The sequence below is a fragment of the Delphinapterus leucas genome, chromosome X, assembly GCF_059928025.1.
Source record: "Delphinapterus leucas isolate spDelLeu-1000000601 "Yukka" chromosome X, BTC_Dleu_Yukka2, whole genome shotgun sequence".
In the NCBI taxonomy this organism is placed as follows: domain Eukaryota; kingdom Metazoa; phylum Chordata; class Mammalia; order Artiodactyla; family Monodontidae; genus Delphinapterus; species Delphinapterus leucas.
In genome coordinates this window covers 26,002,055-26,020,389 of record NC_143150.1, presented here as the reverse complement: position 1 = coordinate 26,020,389, position 18,335 = coordinate 26,002,055, and the positions used below count along the sequence as shown (strand labels likewise).

The 18,335-nt window shown below is 38.9% G+C and overlaps 1 protein-coding gene across 1 annotated transcript in view; it reads right to left on the bottom strand.

Moving 5' to 3' along the window:
• Nucleotides 1–5,347: 5,347 nt before the first annotated feature.
• Nucleotides 5,348–18,335, bottom strand: part of TENM1 (teneurin transmembrane protein 1) — a 353,672-nt gene continuing 340,684 nt past the window's right edge. The window contains exons 25-28 of the mRNA XM_022561862.2: nucleotides 12,421–12,808; nucleotides 10,356–11,576; nucleotides 9,632–9,774; nucleotides 5,348–6,436 (exon numbers count right to left, since the gene is read on the bottom strand). Of these exons, the coding sequence (XP_022417570.2) occupies nucleotides 5,678–6,436; nucleotides 9,632–9,774; nucleotides 10,356–11,576; nucleotides 12,421–12,808 (2,511 nt within the window). The 3' untranslated portion in view covers nucleotides 5,348–5,677. The remainder of the gene's footprint in view (nucleotides 6,437–9,631; nucleotides 9,775–10,355; nucleotides 11,577–12,420; nucleotides 12,809–18,335) is intronic.

The following is an 18,335-nucleotide window of genomic DNA, read 5'->3' as shown; positions in this document are numbered from 1 at the left end:
CCATCAACATAGCAAATGAGACTTGAATTTGCTTTTCGGCTTTGTCACTGATTATGCCCGTGACCTTAGGTAAGTCAGTCCGTTGCTGGTATTGCATTTGCCAAATAGGAACAATTAAGTCTTGCTCACCTCACAGGATTATTGAGATACTAGAATTATATAAATTTATGGTAGTAATATTACTAAATGTTTAAATAGCATTGATATTTAAGGATCTCTAAAAGTGAGGGTGAATAGGGAAGGAACATGGAGAAATCCCTTATCTCCTTTATAATTTTCTCAACGTAGGAGCTCTACTTTCTTTTTGTACTGAGGGTGGGATGCATATTTTGAAAAACCAATCTCCTGGTGTTACTAATATCCCCCAACTCCACTCCCCACCCCCATTGCTTTTTGCTGATTGGTGTGTTGAAACAATCAGGATTGTCTTCTGCTCTGTCAGTCTTCTCACTGTATCTCTGTATATATCAGTGAATAAAAGGCAGCAGCGCACTTTAGAGTGGTGTAAATTCCAGGATTCCAAGCAAGTTTCAGTAACAGGCTGTTTGGACTATAGGTACCCCATTACTATCAAGATGAATTTTGGAAGATCTGTTGGCCAGCCTTCCCAGTGTCACTCGTAAATGTCTTTTTGTGAAAAATAAGTGCCAATGGCCATTGTAACTGCCCAGGACTTCGGGCCTCAGAAGAGTTGTTTTTTAGTCTTTCCTGATTGCCTCCCCTGCCCCATTCATTCTTTGCCAATGCGTTGGGTTGCCCTGCTCTCCTAGCTCCCTCCCACCCCTGTTTTTCAATTCTTAATTTTCTTTCTATTGCCCAGAAAGGCATCAGCAGGAGAGAGAACCTTTATGAGTCCTAGCCTAGAGGCATTTAAACTTGAAACAAACAGCTACTCTTTTTTTATTTTTATTTTTATTAAATGGTCATTTGTGTCAGAGATCCTATATGTATGAAAACTAAAAGTGAAGAGGCGTCTGCTTAGGATTAGTGCCTTTTTGACTTCTGCACCTATATTTTCAAGGTGATGTGGTTTTATTGCTCCCTTTTAGGGAGCCACTTTTCAAATCTCAGGTGACCAGACTGACTTGAAAATGCAGTTTGGCGCATGAATAAAATGGGACACAGTGTTCATTTGCAATTTTATTTTTTAAAAATGAAATATTCAAAGTACTTTTTTCTTTCAAATATCGACACATAATGTTTAACTTTAAATATTTACAGCATGTTGTGATGCTCTTGTAGAAAAATGCATGCTTCTGGCCTGAAAGCCAGAGCAAAATGCAAAAGACCATTTAACTGCAGCCAGAGAACATGAACCTGTACAGTATCCAGTCACTTTTCAGCACAGGATTGAGAGCAGGAATACAAAACTGGAACCTATTGTTTCCTAGCAACATGGCTCAGGCCATTATAACACAATTTCCTGTATGATTAGAACCTCTAACTGTTGTTATATAGAAACTGAAAATCTTGGCATACACTGTAAACATCTTTACTTCTCATGAGAAAGTAAGCAGCTAAAAAGAACATTTTTCTGACGTAAAGGCTATACTTCTCTTTTTCACCTTCTTTCTTACTGATGCTTTTGCCAGAAGAATAGTAAAGATTTAGACATTGTCATGAATCATACAAGTAAAATATTTTCAAGGACACAATCTGATATACTAACATTTATTTAAGAGGTTAAAGTCCACCACTAAATCTAAGGAAAGATTTTTTTAACTGCCAAACACATTTCCTTTGACAAATAATGTAAGATGACAACTGCCAAGACAAAATCCACAGCAAGTTTAACTCTAACTATTTTCAGTTACTGTTTAGGAAGTAATTTCTTCTTACACACAGTAGTATATTTGGTCCTTAATAGCTTTCACGTGAAGGACACACTGAAACAGTCACTATTTTGTGGTTGAATTCTTTTTTGTTGTTGTTTGTTATTTTCTGGTTTTTTTCTTTGTTTTGTTTTTTTGTTTTTTTTGCAGAATAAAGAACCTTACAGAAGGCTGTGGAAGAGCAGTCTGAGATCTGAAGTACTAGTCAGGTCAGCTATGTGTACGTGAGTTCCTCTAAGAACACAAGAACGTTGCATCCAACCTGGAGCCTTCTGTTTTTCCACAAGCTATAATACTCTCCAGTCTCTCCAAAAGTTCCTTTCAATACTTGATTACTGTACTTTTGCTTCCATTACCACTGAACTCCATTACAGTTGCCCTTACAGGAACATATCTTTATAAATGCAAAAACTTTGCCCTGACTCTCTTAGGTGCTATTACAGTAGGGCCTGGTCTGGTTAAAAATTTTTTTAAAAAAAGGAAAGAGAGGAAAAAAAGTAGAAACAACATGATAGGATGTTTGAAACTGTGTCAATAGTAATGAAAAAGAACAATCTTACAAAAATTAGAATTAATTGTATACCTCTCTACATAGCATGTGAATTCCAAATTATACATCGTTAAGTTTTCATACATTTGGCTATGTTGTATATATTATATTATATATATAGTCTATATATTATAGATCTTCTAGATAAATTGACAGTAAAGGACACGCTTATTTTATACATTATTTTGTTGGGTTAAAAATAAAACATATGCCTATTTATATGGTGAGTGTTTTACTAAAAATTAGTATGAATTGGGCTTTATATCCCTTTCCTTCAGGAATCATGCTTCTAATCAGTAATGATTAGAATGACAACTAAAAATAAATATATTTAAATGTCTGTTCAACTGTGAACTTTTCAGCTCATTTGGATCTCTAGACTGTAGTGCAAGAGTCAAAACAAAATAAAACAAAAAAAGCACAAATAAAATGGGCCTAACTAGGAAAAAGAAACAACCATGGAGTATTCCCTGCCTCCGGCCCAGAATATTCTTCATAGGAGAGCCCGACTGCTGTGCTCTCACTTGAACTTACTTGAATGGTGTGTGGCTGTGTAGTGTCAGCCACCTGTCTTCTGGGTATGAGAAACTCATATATTTCTCTTTAAAATGCTTTTACTTTCATCAAGAAATACAAATGAATTGTTCTTTCATTAATTTAAACTTCAGAACTACAAGTCAATAAAGGCATCCTTTGTATTCACATGACTAGGAAGTGATGTACTCAATATCTCCATGTTCTTATTAAGAAATGCCAAAATGTTTCTCTTAGATTTACTACTCATTAGTGCTAACCTTTTGGGTTTTTTTCTCTTTCCTCCTAAAAAACTTTGGAAGTGGTAAAGAGAACAGTAATAGTTCAAGGCAGTATTAAAACCACAGCTCTAAGTGATAAAAAGTGCATTTTCTGAATATAATACAAATATAACTTTAAGAAACTAAAGGCACAAATTAAATATGTATTTCAAACTAGAAATGCACAGTTCATGGTAATTACTATTAAGTAAAAGCTTCAAATACTTGTTTCTAATGGATATTTAAAGCAGTTTGAAAATGATACATCATCAGTGAATTGCAAAAAAGTATAATTGCTTAAAGTATAAGCAAAATAGACTCTAATATTGACATCTTGGATTAGTGATAAAATACATCATCACATTTATGAATGCACTCTTTATATACAGTTCGTAAGTTACTTTCCCATTGATTTAAAAGAACATCAGAGGTTCTAGGAACTTAAGGTCCAGTTTTAGGCTGGTGTGGAGGTATTCAAATTTTCAACAAGTTTGCTAGTAATTTAGATCCTCTCCTGAATAAATACTATACCATTAACACAGGCCTGATTCAGGGCAAAAAACCCCAATATGAGTTCATCATGAATTCTTTCTCTCTCTTGGAATACATGTGTAATCCCAACCTGAAGGTTTTGAAAATGAAATGTCTGGATACACCCTCCCCTACTGTCAGCGGGCCCTTGCCTTTCTCTCACTCTACTTTGTGTAGTTAGGAGCCAGACTCTTTAAAAACCTTAATGTGAGCCTGGATTCTGACTTTGCATATTTTCAAAAAAAGACTGTCATCACAAAGCAAGGCAATGACCCCACACTGCATTTAGGTAGTGGCTGGAAAGAATCCAAACTGCGACATTCCATCATAAATTCTCCTTCAGACATAGTGAGTGTCCAGACCTGGTGATGAAAGTGCTGAAGCTGGCTCAGGAGAATTTTCCACAGGCCACATTGTGCTGTCCTGTATTTTCATTTGTGGTAACTTACAATTGCACAGCAGTTTACAAACTGTCTCTTTGTCACTGGGCACAAAACTCCCAGCTCACCAAGGGGCTTCTTTTATGACAGGATTCATACAGATTGAGAAACTGCAGCTGATATTAACACTAATCCTGATCTTTTTCTGCATTTTAAATGATTGTAGAACAAAATAACCCTTCCTGGAAAATAGCTATTTTCCTAGGCAGGAGAGATGATTAAATCAAAAATAAATGGGCAAAGACAGAGAACTAAAATAACTAACCATATAAATTATCTTAGTAAAAAATAGTCTGCCTCTCTATAATTAGTTGAAATGTTTTAGGTTGGAAAGGACTCAATTAAATTTCCTATGGCTGGGAGATGTTCAATACAGAATTGCACATTTGAAAGATAAATCTAAGTGGGGTGAAACAATGTGGCAGCAACTTCCCGTGATGTTTGGTTTGGTCTTCCCTTTGGTACTTTCCTTTCACCTTAGTACTATGTCTATTTTTTTTTAAAGGTTTTTGGCTCTTATGAATTTCTGCAGTAGTAGTGAGTGTAATGTGTCGGCATCCCAGGCATGTATGCCTGTGAAAGCCTATTTTTTTTTTTGTACCAGAATCACACTTTGTAGTAAATTACCTTTCATGTGCACAAAACCATTGGATTAGTGTATAAATACTGAATCACGAATGTGAAACTATGACCAAAACACACCCTATATATAAATGAGAAATTCCTACCCAGGTTAATAAAAGCTATGTTTTCATGACACTAATACAGCTGGACAACTGAGTACAAAATGTAGTCAAAACAAGTTGGGTGGGAGGAGTTACATTGGCCAGCTGCCTTGGTATCATGTACACACGAGCAAATAGTGGCAATTGGGTTTGGTGACCACACCCACAGGGAAGCGTGGTAGACAGAACCCAGCCACCACACGCCAAAACACAGCACAACAACATGGCATCTATTTCAACAAGCAAGGAGGAATCATCAGGGATGAAGGGCAAATGGGTCCTGACTCTAGGAGATGGTGGCCGAGGACATTTTACACTTCTTTCAAAGTTTCCTATAACAGATCTGGAACATGTGAAAGAGCTGGCAGTCTTTCGAAATGCAAGGTTCAGATATGATTGCACCACCTTTCAAATAGCCCGAAAGTTCTGCCAAAAGCTGAATATGAAACCACGTGTCACAATAGACATAGAGAACCTTGGGTTCTTTCTTTATATTTGAACATCGGCATGGTTCCACAAATTGAAAGCGGTGCTTGCTGAAAATTTTTTTGTTTTTAGTTGTTTGAGTTCTACTTGTGTTATTTTGAATACTGCCACACAAGAACTAAAAATCTCTGTCATTTCTTGAAGAGTTTAAACAAACAATATTAAAATACCATCTTCCGTCACATTGAAAGGCAGTTGGATATGTTTCTCCTCCATATTTACACATACAGAGTTCTGATCTAGAAAACCAATACAATAAACCATTTTATGTTTTAAAAACAGGCAGTCTTTGGTGACGCAAAGGCAGAGATTTTTTTTGTTACCTCCTGCCTATTTCGCTCTGTCTCATAAAGTGAATATTGTTGGCACTGTCAGAAAGTTCTAAATACTGCTCAACAGACAAAACAAAATACCCATCATAACTTTGTACTCTCCCAGTGCTCAGCAGCTGCTGCTTTTCCCCCTCTGTCCATGCCCGGATACCCTCTTCCCCTTCTTGCAGCCTTCTTTGCTCCTTAGTCCAGGCCTGGGCCACAGCACGCTGTCTGGCGATCTCCAACACGTGATTCTTTTCCTCTTCGACAGTTGTCCCATACCGGATGTTGAAGCACAGAGCCCCGTGCTGGAGCTGGATATCTGCAAACCGTTTAGTCCTCCCATTCAACACCGAAGTCATCTGGGACACAGTGACATTGACACCATTCTCCAGAATGCGCCTCCCCCCAGTGTTCCCGATGAGCACCAGGTCTTCCTCCAGAGACCCAAGCTTAATGAAGTAGTGCGTGTCCCTCCCCTCTATGGTAAAATGTAGGTTTTCCAGGTAATGAGCATTATTGAGAATGGCAGCCAGCCGCCTGCTATCTTCATTGGCTACTCCTATAATATCGGCTGTTACTATGCCATCCTTGATGGCGAATTTTATACCTTTGCCGAAAACAGAAGGAACAGCAGCAAACCTTGGTTGCTTCCCTCCTTCAAGGCACCGTCCATCATTATATCGGGGAGTCATAGGAAGTTGGTCCAAGGAAATGAAATTCCTGAGCTGTTTCTGGAGCTCACACTGGATACCCAGGATGGTCTAGGAAAGAAGAAAGGCACAGAGCAAAGGCAGCAGACGATTAGACACCTAGCATACGCTTGGTCACTGTAGAAAGCAAAGGCTTGCCAGGTTGCTTCCTTCTCTCTTTAACTTGCTGGTTTGTGATTTAAAAACAAGCCACATTTGGAATCTCTTCACCAGAGCTTTGGAAAAGACTAACAGGTGACTTGATCACCTGGCATATATTTCTTGATATCTTGGTGAGTTAAGAGTTAGGCATAAGCAAATACGTTAAAACTTGATACCATAGAATCACAGAGCTAAAAGGCACTTAAGTGGGTCTAGTTCCCCCCAAACAAAGACATTTTATTTTTACCCATTCAACGGACACTGACTAGCTGTTTCTTATTGGATGTAGAGTAATACATTAGCCACAGTGAGGTATAAAGAGACGGTATAAGGCATCATTCTTGCTTTCAAGTAGCTTATGACCTTATAAATCACAAGGGCAAATCAGCAAGTCCATGGATCTTTTTATGTGGATTTAAAAAAAAAAAACCTTTTTACTATGGCAGATTTCAAACATACTAAGAAATAAAGAGAAGAGAATAATGAACCTCCAAGTATCCATTGCAAGGCATCAGAAATTTTCAAAATTTTGTTAAACTTTTTTCAGGACGTTTAATTACAAAAAGCATTTACATGTTATATGTATTTACAAAAAGGGATAAGCCTATAGTACTTATTTAGAATTTCGTTTCCTTTATAATTTTTATACTTGAATTTCAAGCCCTCTCACCCCAAGTTTCAGTTTTATTTTGTTAAAGCCAATTTTTATTTTCTTTTTTGGCAAACACAGATATTCCTCTTTCTTTCAGCTGAAAGATAAAGTTCTTTCTTGTTGTCATTTGTACCTCATTAAGTGATGGAATTATCTGCCGAACCTTGAATGTTTTGGTATTCCTATTTTTCCAGAGACTTTCTCTCTGTAATATTTATTATTTTGCTTCATTACTCCTGTATACTGTTTTTTCTTGTTTTTTTTTAACATCTTTATTGGAGTATAATTGCTTTACAATGGTGTGTTAGTTTCTGCTTTGTAACAAAGTGAATCAGTTATACATATACATATGTTCCCATATCTCTTCCCTCTTGCGTCTCCCTCCCTCCCACCCCTCCCTGTCCCACCCCTCTAGGTGGTCACAAAGCACCAAGCTGATCTCCCTGTGCTATGCGGCTGCTTCCCACTAGCTATCTATTTTACGTTTTGTAGTGTATATATGTCCATGCCACTCTCTCACTTTGTCACAGCTTACCCTTCCCCCTCCCCATATCCTCAAGTCCATTCTCTAGTAGGTCTGTGTCTTTATACCTGTCTTGCCCCTAGGTTCTTCATGACCTTTTCTTTTTTCTTAGATTCCATATATATGTGTTAGCATATGGTATTTGTTTTTCTCTTTCTGACTTACTTCACTCTGTATGACAGACTCTAGGTCCATCCACCTCACTACGAATATCTCAATTTCGTTTCTTTTTATGGCTGAGTAACATTCCATTGTATATATGTGCCACATCTTCTTTATCCATTCATCTGTTGATGGACACTTAGGTCGCTTCCATGTCCTGACTATTGTAAATAGAGCTGCAGTGAACATTTTGGTACATGACTCTTTTTGAATTATGGTTTTCTCAGGGTATATGCCCAGTAGTGGGATTGCTGGGTCGTATGGTAGTTCTATTTTTACTTTTTTAAGGAACCTCCATACTGTTCTCCATAGTGGCTGTATCAATTTACATTCCCACCAACAGTGCAAGAGTGTTCCCTTTTCTCCACACCCTCTCCAGCACTGATTGTTTGTAGATTTTTTGATGATGGCCATTCTGACTGCAGTGAGATGATATCTCATTGTAGTTTTGATTTGCATTTCTCTAATGATTAATGATGTTGAGCATTCTTTCATGTGTTTGTTGGCAATCTGTATATCTTCTTTGGACAAATGTCTGTTTAGGTCTTCTTCCCATTTTTGGATTGGGTTGTTTGATTTTTGTTATTGAGCTGCATGAGCTGCTTGTAATTTTGGAGATTAATCCTTTGTCAGTTGCTTCACTTGCACCTCTTAGAACTGCTTTTGCTGCATCCCATAGGTTTTGGGTCGTCGTGTCTCCATTGTCATTTTTTTCTAGGTATTTTTTTGATTTCCTCTGATTTCTTCAGTGATCACTTCATTATTAAGTAGTGTATTGTTTAGCCTCCTTTTTTTTTTTTTTTTTTGCGGTACGTGGGCCTCTCACCATTGTGGCCTCTCCTGTTGTGGAGCACAGGCTCTGGATGCACAGGCTCAGTGGCCATGGCTCAGGGGCCCAGCTGCTCCACGGCATGTTGGATCTTCCCAGACCGGGGCACGAACCCGTGTCCCCTGCATCGGCAGGCGGACTCTCAACCACTGCGCCACCAGGGAAGCCCATGTGTTTGTATTTTTATACTTTTTCTTTATCAGAATAATTTTTTTTTTTTGGCTGCATCATGAGGCATGCAAGATCCTAGTTCCCCAACCAGGGATTGAACCTGTGCCCCGTGCAATGGAGGTCAGAGTCGTAACCACCGGACTGCCAGGGAAGTCCCATTTATCAGAATAATTTGTTATTCCCATGCTCTTAATGCACTATGCCCTGAATTATTTTGCCGTTGGAGATCTGATGTTTTAGGTCTCTTAGTGAACAATTTTCTCTATATAGAATCCATAATAGCCCCTTTTTTATTTTAAAGATTTTTTTTGATGTGGACCATTTTTAAAGTCTTTATTGAATTTTTTACAATACTGCTTCTGTTTTATGTTTCGGTTTTTTGACCATGAAGCATGTGGGATCTTAGCTCCCCGACCAGGGATCGAACCCACACCCCCTGCATTGGAAGGCAAAGTCTTAACCACTGGACCGCCAGGGAAGTCCCCCTCCATAATTGCCCTTGGTAGCCCATTTTAGAATTGTTAAAGTTCAGTTCCATTTTTTTCTTCTGCAGCAGTCATCAAGTCACACATTAGTCTTTTCTTTTCCCAAAGCTCCAATTCCCTGATCCTTTCCTCATGGAGGCTTTTTTCTACCTCCTTATTAATCATGGACATTTAAGTGAATATTCAAGAAGACTCAAACATAAGTAAGCAAATATATGTTTCATGGTGTTGGATGCTCTTCTGTTTTTTTCAGCTAAATAGAGATGGTAAAACATATACTAACCTTTCCAGGATCCCACTCTTGAGTTTTTGTCTGAAGCTGTAGAAGCTCATAAGTTAATTCCAAATTTTCTAATTCTGGTTTGGGAAATCCAGGTAGTACATTGTGTAGTTGGAAACCAAATAGCTCCAACCAACTTCCAATGTCTGTGAGACACAAATTTAAAAGAAAAAAAGATTTTAAAGCCCATACTTTACAACTTTTGTGGAAAGCTTGAAAGATGCCTCTCCTGCCTTTGATATGTTTAGCCAATGGTAAGTTAGGGATAAACTCCCCCTTATGTCACCCACTCCAAAACATATGATCCTTTCCCCAGGGAAAGCTTTTGATTCATGGATAATCACAGAGATCAGCTCAGTTTACTGTGTGGAAATTCTCAATGTGGTAGTGGTAATAAGGCCACACAGAGTGTGATATTAGATTTACTTGATGCAACAGAATCCCGATATTTTTCTTCTATGAAATTATTTGTAGAAACTTTTAAGAGTGAAAACTACAAAAAGAAAGCTTAAAAGCAAAGAGAAAATGTACTGGGATGCAAAAGCATCATGTTTTATGCCAACATACACAGTTCTGTTCACTCTAGAAGACTAAGGAAGAGGGTGACTGCACAATAACTTGTGGGCTAGCTGGCAGGAAGAGGAAGCATATTTACAAAGGCATTGAGGTTATGTGATAAACGAGTTTTCTCTTTACCTTAGCATAAAGTGTTACACCGTTTAAATACCTGTGGTATACTTTGCAACATCTTGAATTTTGCCAACTGGATAGTTATTTTCAAAAGAGTAGAGGTTGAATGGTTTAGGAAGGAGGTTCAACTGTTTCCATATGTGATGATTAGGCGTCGTCCATCTACCAGCAACAACATCATAGTCTCTTTGCCCCAGGTGCACTAATTTAGTAAGGAAATCATAGAGTCCTCCATGAAAACCAATGATGACCTGAAAGTCAGGGTAAGTGTCATGATAGATATCTCCATAAGGCGTGTACAGTATCTCTTTTATCACCTGACCTCGACTGCTGAACACGGCTAGCGGGGTTCCTGTATTATCACAGGCTACGTAATATTCTTCACCACTGCTTAGCTCCATGGCAATAAGGTGACCTTGGAGATCATAATACAGGGATGTAATCTCTGAGCTCGTGTGGTTGTACAAATGAGTAACTCTTATGGGGTTGGCAAGGTCTGCATAAAAGAACTGGAGGTGCTGTCCTAGGCTGGACTTACTGGCGACACGTCGCCCAAGCCCATCGTAGTAATACTGCACAGTCCAGCCAGAAGCCTTATTGTAGGCTTTCTGCAGCAGACCATTAGAATTATATTCGAATATGTCATTTCCCCTCTGCCTCAGAAAGCCATCTTCATCCATTTTATACTGAATTTCTCCTAGTCTGGTGATGCGATCTCGGAGGTCATATCGGAGAGGAGTAAGACGAGCACTATTCCCGTGGCTTAAGAGGTTGATGTTGCCATTCAGATCATAACTATAACGCCACTGGGTTTTATCATTTACAGAAACAGTTTGAAGTTGCCCATCAGCATCGTATTCATAGAAATATCTTGTTATATTGGCATCTACTCCTACTCTGATATCACATATTACCATTCGGCCCATATTATCGTATTGAATAGTCATCCAGTAGGCAATTGCCTTTAGGATTTCATACTGGACTTCAATGACTTGTCCATTGGCGTTGAAGATCTTGGTGTGCTTCATCACTGTAGTAGTTATGACCTGATTTAAATCGTAATTAATTACACTGAATTTTCCAAACTGCTCTGTTCTACCAGAGACATCGACATATCGGTACAGATCTATGGGCAAAGGGGTTTCATTTATCACAGCTTGCATGCTGGTGACGCGGAAGTTGTTGTAGCTGTAGTCAAACCGAGCATTCACAAGGCCTTCTTCACTGAATCTGAAAATCTGGCGCCCAATAAGAGGTCCTGAAGGGATCAAAATAAAAATAATGAGAACAAAGCTAGGCGCTCAATACTGAACAATCAGAAAGTTCTAGTGTTCTTTTCTTTAGTATGGATGCTTTTACATTCAAAATAAAATATTAGAGATTGACCTCTGATATCTAATGCCTGGGCATCTCATCTCATAGATATATATATTCTCATAGTTGTGGTCACCAAATATGAAAAAATTTTAAATACTGTATATTATAGTTATAGAATAATTTAACTATAGGAACCTTAGAAGTAATAACCCATCCAGTAGTTGAGGTGATGAAACTGATATTATAAACATGTTTTTTAAAAAACAATTACTGACAAAAATACTTTATTTAACCTGTGCTACAAAGTCAGAGGGTCAGGTTTTGACCAATTCCAGCATTCAAGTAACTGGATTTGGGCATTTTATAAACCGAAAGGATGAAGTATAATCAAAAGTTTGACTTTTAAAGACATGTTGCCATCAACTGAGGCTTATAGAGGTTATATAGGGCTTGAGTTAGTTTCAGTGAGACTCATATCTTGCAGCTGCATCTTTGGGAAGATTTGGTGGTGAGTAGGGACCGGTACACAGTTAGACTAGGTACCTAGAACTCAACTTTCTTGAGAGCTGAGACATAGAAAGAGAAATGTACTGTATGTTTTTAAGGAATCAGCTTTCATGTCACTTATGTTTTTCATTTTCAATGGAAGATAATTTGATAATGCAAGTGAAATTTGGTTGAATTGAAGAATGTCTATAGGTTAATGCTTATATCTCAGACTGTGGCCAGCAAAAATTTCATAAGACTGATGTGGTTGTATACATCACCACCCTTTCACAACAAACCTGTTTGCCTGTATCTGATTGTGCAAATGAAGCCATCGTGCATCAGGTGTATTGTCTTAATCACTCCAGAAGACTCTTCATATGTTAATGTGACCTGGGTGGTATCATAGAGAATCTCGGACAGCCTTGCTTGCTTGGTGTACTTGTATAAAACTCTGCGCCCTGTCCCCAGCTGCAGGGTCTGTAGTAGTCGGCCATCTCGACTATAGTCTTGGATAAAAGAAGTGCTACTGTCTGGTGGGGAGTAGATGTTCCGGTAGTAGCCCACAGAAAGCATGGTTTGTAAACTGTGGCGCACCATACTAGGCATGGTGACTGAGAGCAGACAATCCGATTGGTCATACTCAAAGATATAACGCCGCTGGCTATGTAAGAGAAGCATCACAGACTGAAACGAGACAAAGGCACGACAGCATAATAGTACCATTGGAGTTCAGGAGATTAAAGAAAATACACATTCATCCATTCAACACAAATTTATGGAGCACTTACTGTGTGCCAGGCACTGTGGTGGACCCTAGTGGATACAGTAGTGGGCAATAATGTGTCTATCCTAAACTTACAGTTTAATGGAAGAGAAAGACAAATAACCAGACAATTATAATATAGTGTGAAATGTGTTATGACAGAGGAAGTACAGGGCGCTTATGGGAAGCGGAAGAAGAGCAGCTAACTCAGACTTAAGAGGTCAAGAAAGGCATCCTGGAGGCTGGGACATCTGAGTTGAGACCTAAAGGGTGACTAGGGGTTGGCCAGATAAAGGCAGGGTGGTGGGTGGAACAGGATGGGGAGAGTATTCCTGACACAGGGCATAGCATTGTGAGGGTCAGGATAAGAAAGAGAACATGGCTTTTTCAGGGAATGACAGGAATTTTGTGTGGCCAGAGTATGGGTGTGTTGGAAGGGGTGGGTGAATGGCAAGAGCTGAGGCCAGGCAGGTAGGCTGGATCTAGATCACACTGGGCTTTCTAAGCCACGCTAAGGAGTTTGGACTTTAACCTGCTGGCAACAAGGAAAACGCTGAAAGCAAATCGAAGGACAGGGCAATCCAGTAGGTATTCCAGAAAGGTTACTATTGCTTCAATGTGGAGGTGGATTGGAGGGAGGTAAATGGGGGGCAGGGCATGCCACATATTAAGTATTAGTCACCAAAAAATACTTATTGACTTTATAGAGTAGGTGTCTTTCTGAAAAGTTGTATATAAAATATTACTATTACGGTAGTCCCCTCCTTATCTGCAGTTTTGCTTTCTGAGTTACCCACAGTCAACTGCTGTCTGAAAATATTAAATGGAAAGTTCCAGAAATAAACAATTCGTAAGTTTTAAATTGCACACTGTTCTGAGTAGTGTGATGAAATCTCACGCTGTCCTTCCCAGGATGTGGATCATCCCTTTGTTCAGTGTATCCACGCTGTATATGCTACCCGCCCGATAGTACAGGAAATATCAGTATATATAGGGTTCCATACTATCCACAGTTTCAGGCATCCACTGGGGGCCTTGGAACGTATCCCCTGCAGGTAAGGGGGGACTACTGTATTGCTCTGCAATTCATGTTTTAAACTATATTAGGGAAACATGCCATTAAAAGTGAAGAATTCTCTGGTTATGCAAGCCCTCTCCCCCAAACTGATCTGTATTTCAGAAACAGTTATTTGTTGCGGTATAACGCCTTGCACGTTATGGGTGTTTCATTGATATTGGTTTATCTTATTTTAAGTATAGACATAAAAAGAACACTATTGTAGGGAGAACTCAAACCCTATTTCTAATTGAAAAGCATTTAAGTCTCATCTTTCAATAAAAATAAAAATTGTTCACCCCTGGAAATTCTGATATATCTTCCTAAGGGAGCTTTTACCCCTCGTTTCTTGAGAATTGGCTTATCAAGCAAAAAGATTTAGTTGAGCTTTATTTTCTGAAGTTTCTGTTATGAAAACAATAGGTATCTTTTCATTTTCTAAATATAAATTACATAGTTATGAATATGAATTACATAAGCATATATAATGTACTTTTAAAACTTCTAAGTATGAAATTATACTCTAATATTGAACATGCTTCTTGAAACTGCACGTCATCCCTGCTCTGAGAATTGATATGGAATCGCATGTCAATACTGTGAAGTCAAAGTCAGCACTTATTTGCTTGTTCGCTTATCCTTTCCTTCTTTTCCACCAAGTACTCTGCCCGGGGATACAGAGCTGTGTGGAAATCCTATCACCTCATCACCTGTGGACACCCTGCAGCTCCAGAAAATCTGCTGAACTGAAGGCTGGAGACTTGGAACTCCTGCGTGGGCACGAGGACACAAAGGGACCACTGAGTCCTTGACCAAGGCAGAACTCAACAGAACCGGGGAGGAAATTGGTGGGAAATGCCTTTGCATCACCTCTATGCTGAAAGCCAGATTTCTCAGCTACTTTCCACTCTCTTCTGTCAATTTGCCATGAACAAATGACATCTGTCACCTGCGATGTGGGCCAGGGACAATCACCATATGGCCCGCACACATTATCTAGTACCAGCCTGCCTGGGCCAGGCCTTTTCCAGTCGCTGTACCAGCCTTGCCAAACATTTATAGCACATCGCCATTGTGTTCTCTCCCTGCTCTCATCCTCTGCGCTGCAGTAAACTACTGCCTGACCCTGTTCCTGGGTGGTGCTGATGCTGCGCTGTCTCGAAAGCTCCCTGGTCTGTTTTAAAGCTTCCTGCCAATGGCAAAAATGTGGATGATGTGATTAGAAATCTCATGAATGTAACCGTTGCGTTGCCAGACTACCATTTAGTTCTCACTTGCCTGCTTTTTCACTTTGGGTGGGCATTATTATCAGCTTTTTCAAAAACAATACTTATGAGTCCATCCAATGCCCATAGTGCAGCTATACGGTAAAAGGCCATTTCTTATTCGTTGAAACAATGGAGTGGGAGACTTTGTATTTTTTAAAAATTGATTGTGAGCTCCGAAAAGACTGTGACATCATTGTAAAGAAGAAAACAAGAACAATCATGGCTGTATACTCATTTGAACACGAGTAGAAATGAGAAATGGCAGAAATTTGAAAAATTAAAGCATTTGAATGGCCACCAGATGGCAGTCTGGGGCCACCTGGAAGCACAAGCCAAAGGCTGCATTCTCTCCCTCGAGGCAGCCTTTGAAAATTTCAGCCCCAAAGAGGCAATTTTGTGTAAATGTATCAGACTAAAGTATCTTACTAAATGATTATAAAATATATTTAAATGTATTTAAAAATGAAGTTCTTAAGAACGATTTTAGGAAACGGAAAGATGTAAATGTAAATTTACTGTAATACAAAATTTTAGCCCCACAAGTCTTCAAAATATAATTAACTCAGGGAAGGCTCATAAATCAAGATAGAGAATTAATGGCCGCACAGAGAAAACTTAAGAAACAATAACTGATTTTTAAAAATAGAGATGAGATCATTTAAGCCACCGCAGCTATTAGCCAAATAATTATTTTTCTCCTAATGGCTACAAACCATTGCGCATGAAAATGATACGAGTAGTTTTTACTTACTCTAGAGGAAGTCAAACAATTTTTACAAAATTTCTGCACATTAAGGTGAAATATCTGCTGTTTGATTTTTAATATATCATGGTATAGGGGTGGCAAGCAAATTTACAGAGGTACTACCAGAAGTATTTTGAGGTATAAAAAGAGACTTATATTTTAAAGTTTGAGAACTCTTACTTCAAAATATACTACTAGAGCCAGCCTCTTTGTCTTGCTCTGCCCCAGACATAGTGAAAGAATGTTCCAGCGAAGGCCATGTTCAAGAGAGGACTTAAAAAGAGCACGGGGAGGCACAGAACCTCATCACCTCACTGGAAAAGTTACATGTTAAGTGGATTTTGGTAAATTGAATATTCTTTACCTTTTCTTTCTAGAATCACAATTTCAAAGTTGCTTTAATTTCCTTCCTTTTTTCCTTCCTTCCGTTCTTTCCTGTTTTAATTTACCTTCAAGTAGCAGTAACTGCCAGCCTTTAAGTTCTTCGACTCATATAAATACTAGAATAAATACTAGAACGCATGATTTAAATGGAAAGGAATTAACTTCTATTGAATGACGATGTGCTGGGTGCTTTATATTGTTATTTCATTTAATCGCTGCTTCTATTCAGTGAATTAATTATTATCACTGGTAATAATAATGTTAATAAAATCAATCTCGTGATAGATGATTTTTGGAAAGTAAAGAACCATTCCATAATTATGTGTTTTGTAGGTTCTGAGTTTTGCATAATAGCATTGCTTAAGTCACGGGCTATCTTGTAATTAGAGAACAAATTAAATGTGAAATCAAGAAAGGGAGAAAAGTCAACTAAAAGGCACAAGCGATTTGGCTGTCTCACTGGTCAGTTAACTAGTCTTTGGAAGTCACTGGGGCTTTTCTCCATACATTGTTTTGTGACAATAAGGTCTTATTTCTGTCTACTGCAGACACTGACAGTCTCAGGGAGCTCTCTTTGTTGTGTTTTTTTTTTTAAAGAATTATTGCCAAGTAAGTTTCTGTAGCAAAACGGACGTATGCGAAGTTTGCTTCACATCATTCTTTGATGAAATAACTGTGCTGAAATAATCAGTCAATCCAGAAAAGGGGAACAATAAAATTGCTTCATTGGTGTCAGAGAAGAGGCTAAATAACTATATGCAGGGCTGAAATTTAAGTTTCAACAGGCTCTTTTGTCATCGTATGGACAGCCTAAAGGGAAAGTTCTACGAGACATAGAAGCAACTGTCTACAGGCAGTTAGCTCAGTGGCTAGACTGTGGCGCTAATGAGGCCGGGGCTCTGAGTTCAAAACCGTACATACTTTTTTTTTTTTTTTGGCTGTGCCCGGCGGCTTGCGGGACCTTAGTTCCCCCGACCGGGGATTGAACTGGGCCCTGGCAGTGAAAGTGCTGAGTCCTAACCACTGGACCACCAGGGAATTTCCTCAAAACTGTACATACTCATAATGCGTGCCAGCTCCTTCACTAGTCACACGTAGACCTGTGGGAGGATCAGTGCAAACCTATCCTCATTCCTGGAAAAACTAATCAGCCTACATTCTGCTAGAATCAGTGGCATCTTTTTTTCATATGATGGTCATCATTACATGCCTTGCCTCTGTGAACGTACACCAAATCTTTGGATTCAGTTAATTTTTTTTTTTTGCGGTACACGGGCCTCTCACTGTTGTGGCCTCTCTTTGTGGACAGTAGTCATACGATTTTGCCAATCATCCTTGTTACTAAAATTCAAAAGATAAAAGATCTACTCTGTAAAATTCAGATGTTCCCAATGTAGAGTACAGATTAGAGATTTCATCGATTTCTTCAGCAGAAAAGGACAGGAGGTGGATACAGCAGAGAACTCCCTCCTTTACCCTGGCTCCCAAGTGGAGCTCTGCTTTATCTCCTAGGCATTCCCAACTTGGCAAATTCCCCAGCGAATGGCTCTGGGAAATAATACAATAGTTTTATAATAACATACAACCGCGGGCACACTTTTTTTAAAAAAAACTTTCAGGGGTATATCAGAAAGGCTTAGCATCATTTGTTGCAAATAGTGAAATTTTGCGATGTGAGCTATGAATGCCCATGACTTTTCTAAGAACTTCTAGGGGTGACTTTGCACTGACTACCCTTGAATCCTCAAGGGAAGGCATCTTCCAATTTTCCCAGAAGTTAATTCAGGACTGATAAGTTAAATGGATAGATTTGGGAAAAAAGAGACAGTATCTTAGCACATCAGAGATTGAGATGGTAGATAGAGATCAATTTCTCTTATTGTCTTCTGATACTGATCTGGCTAGAAATCATTTTGCTGTGGGGGGCTGATGTTTGACAAATGGATCCAGTGATGGGATTAAAATCCTTGCCCATTCCAAGCAGACAGAGGCCA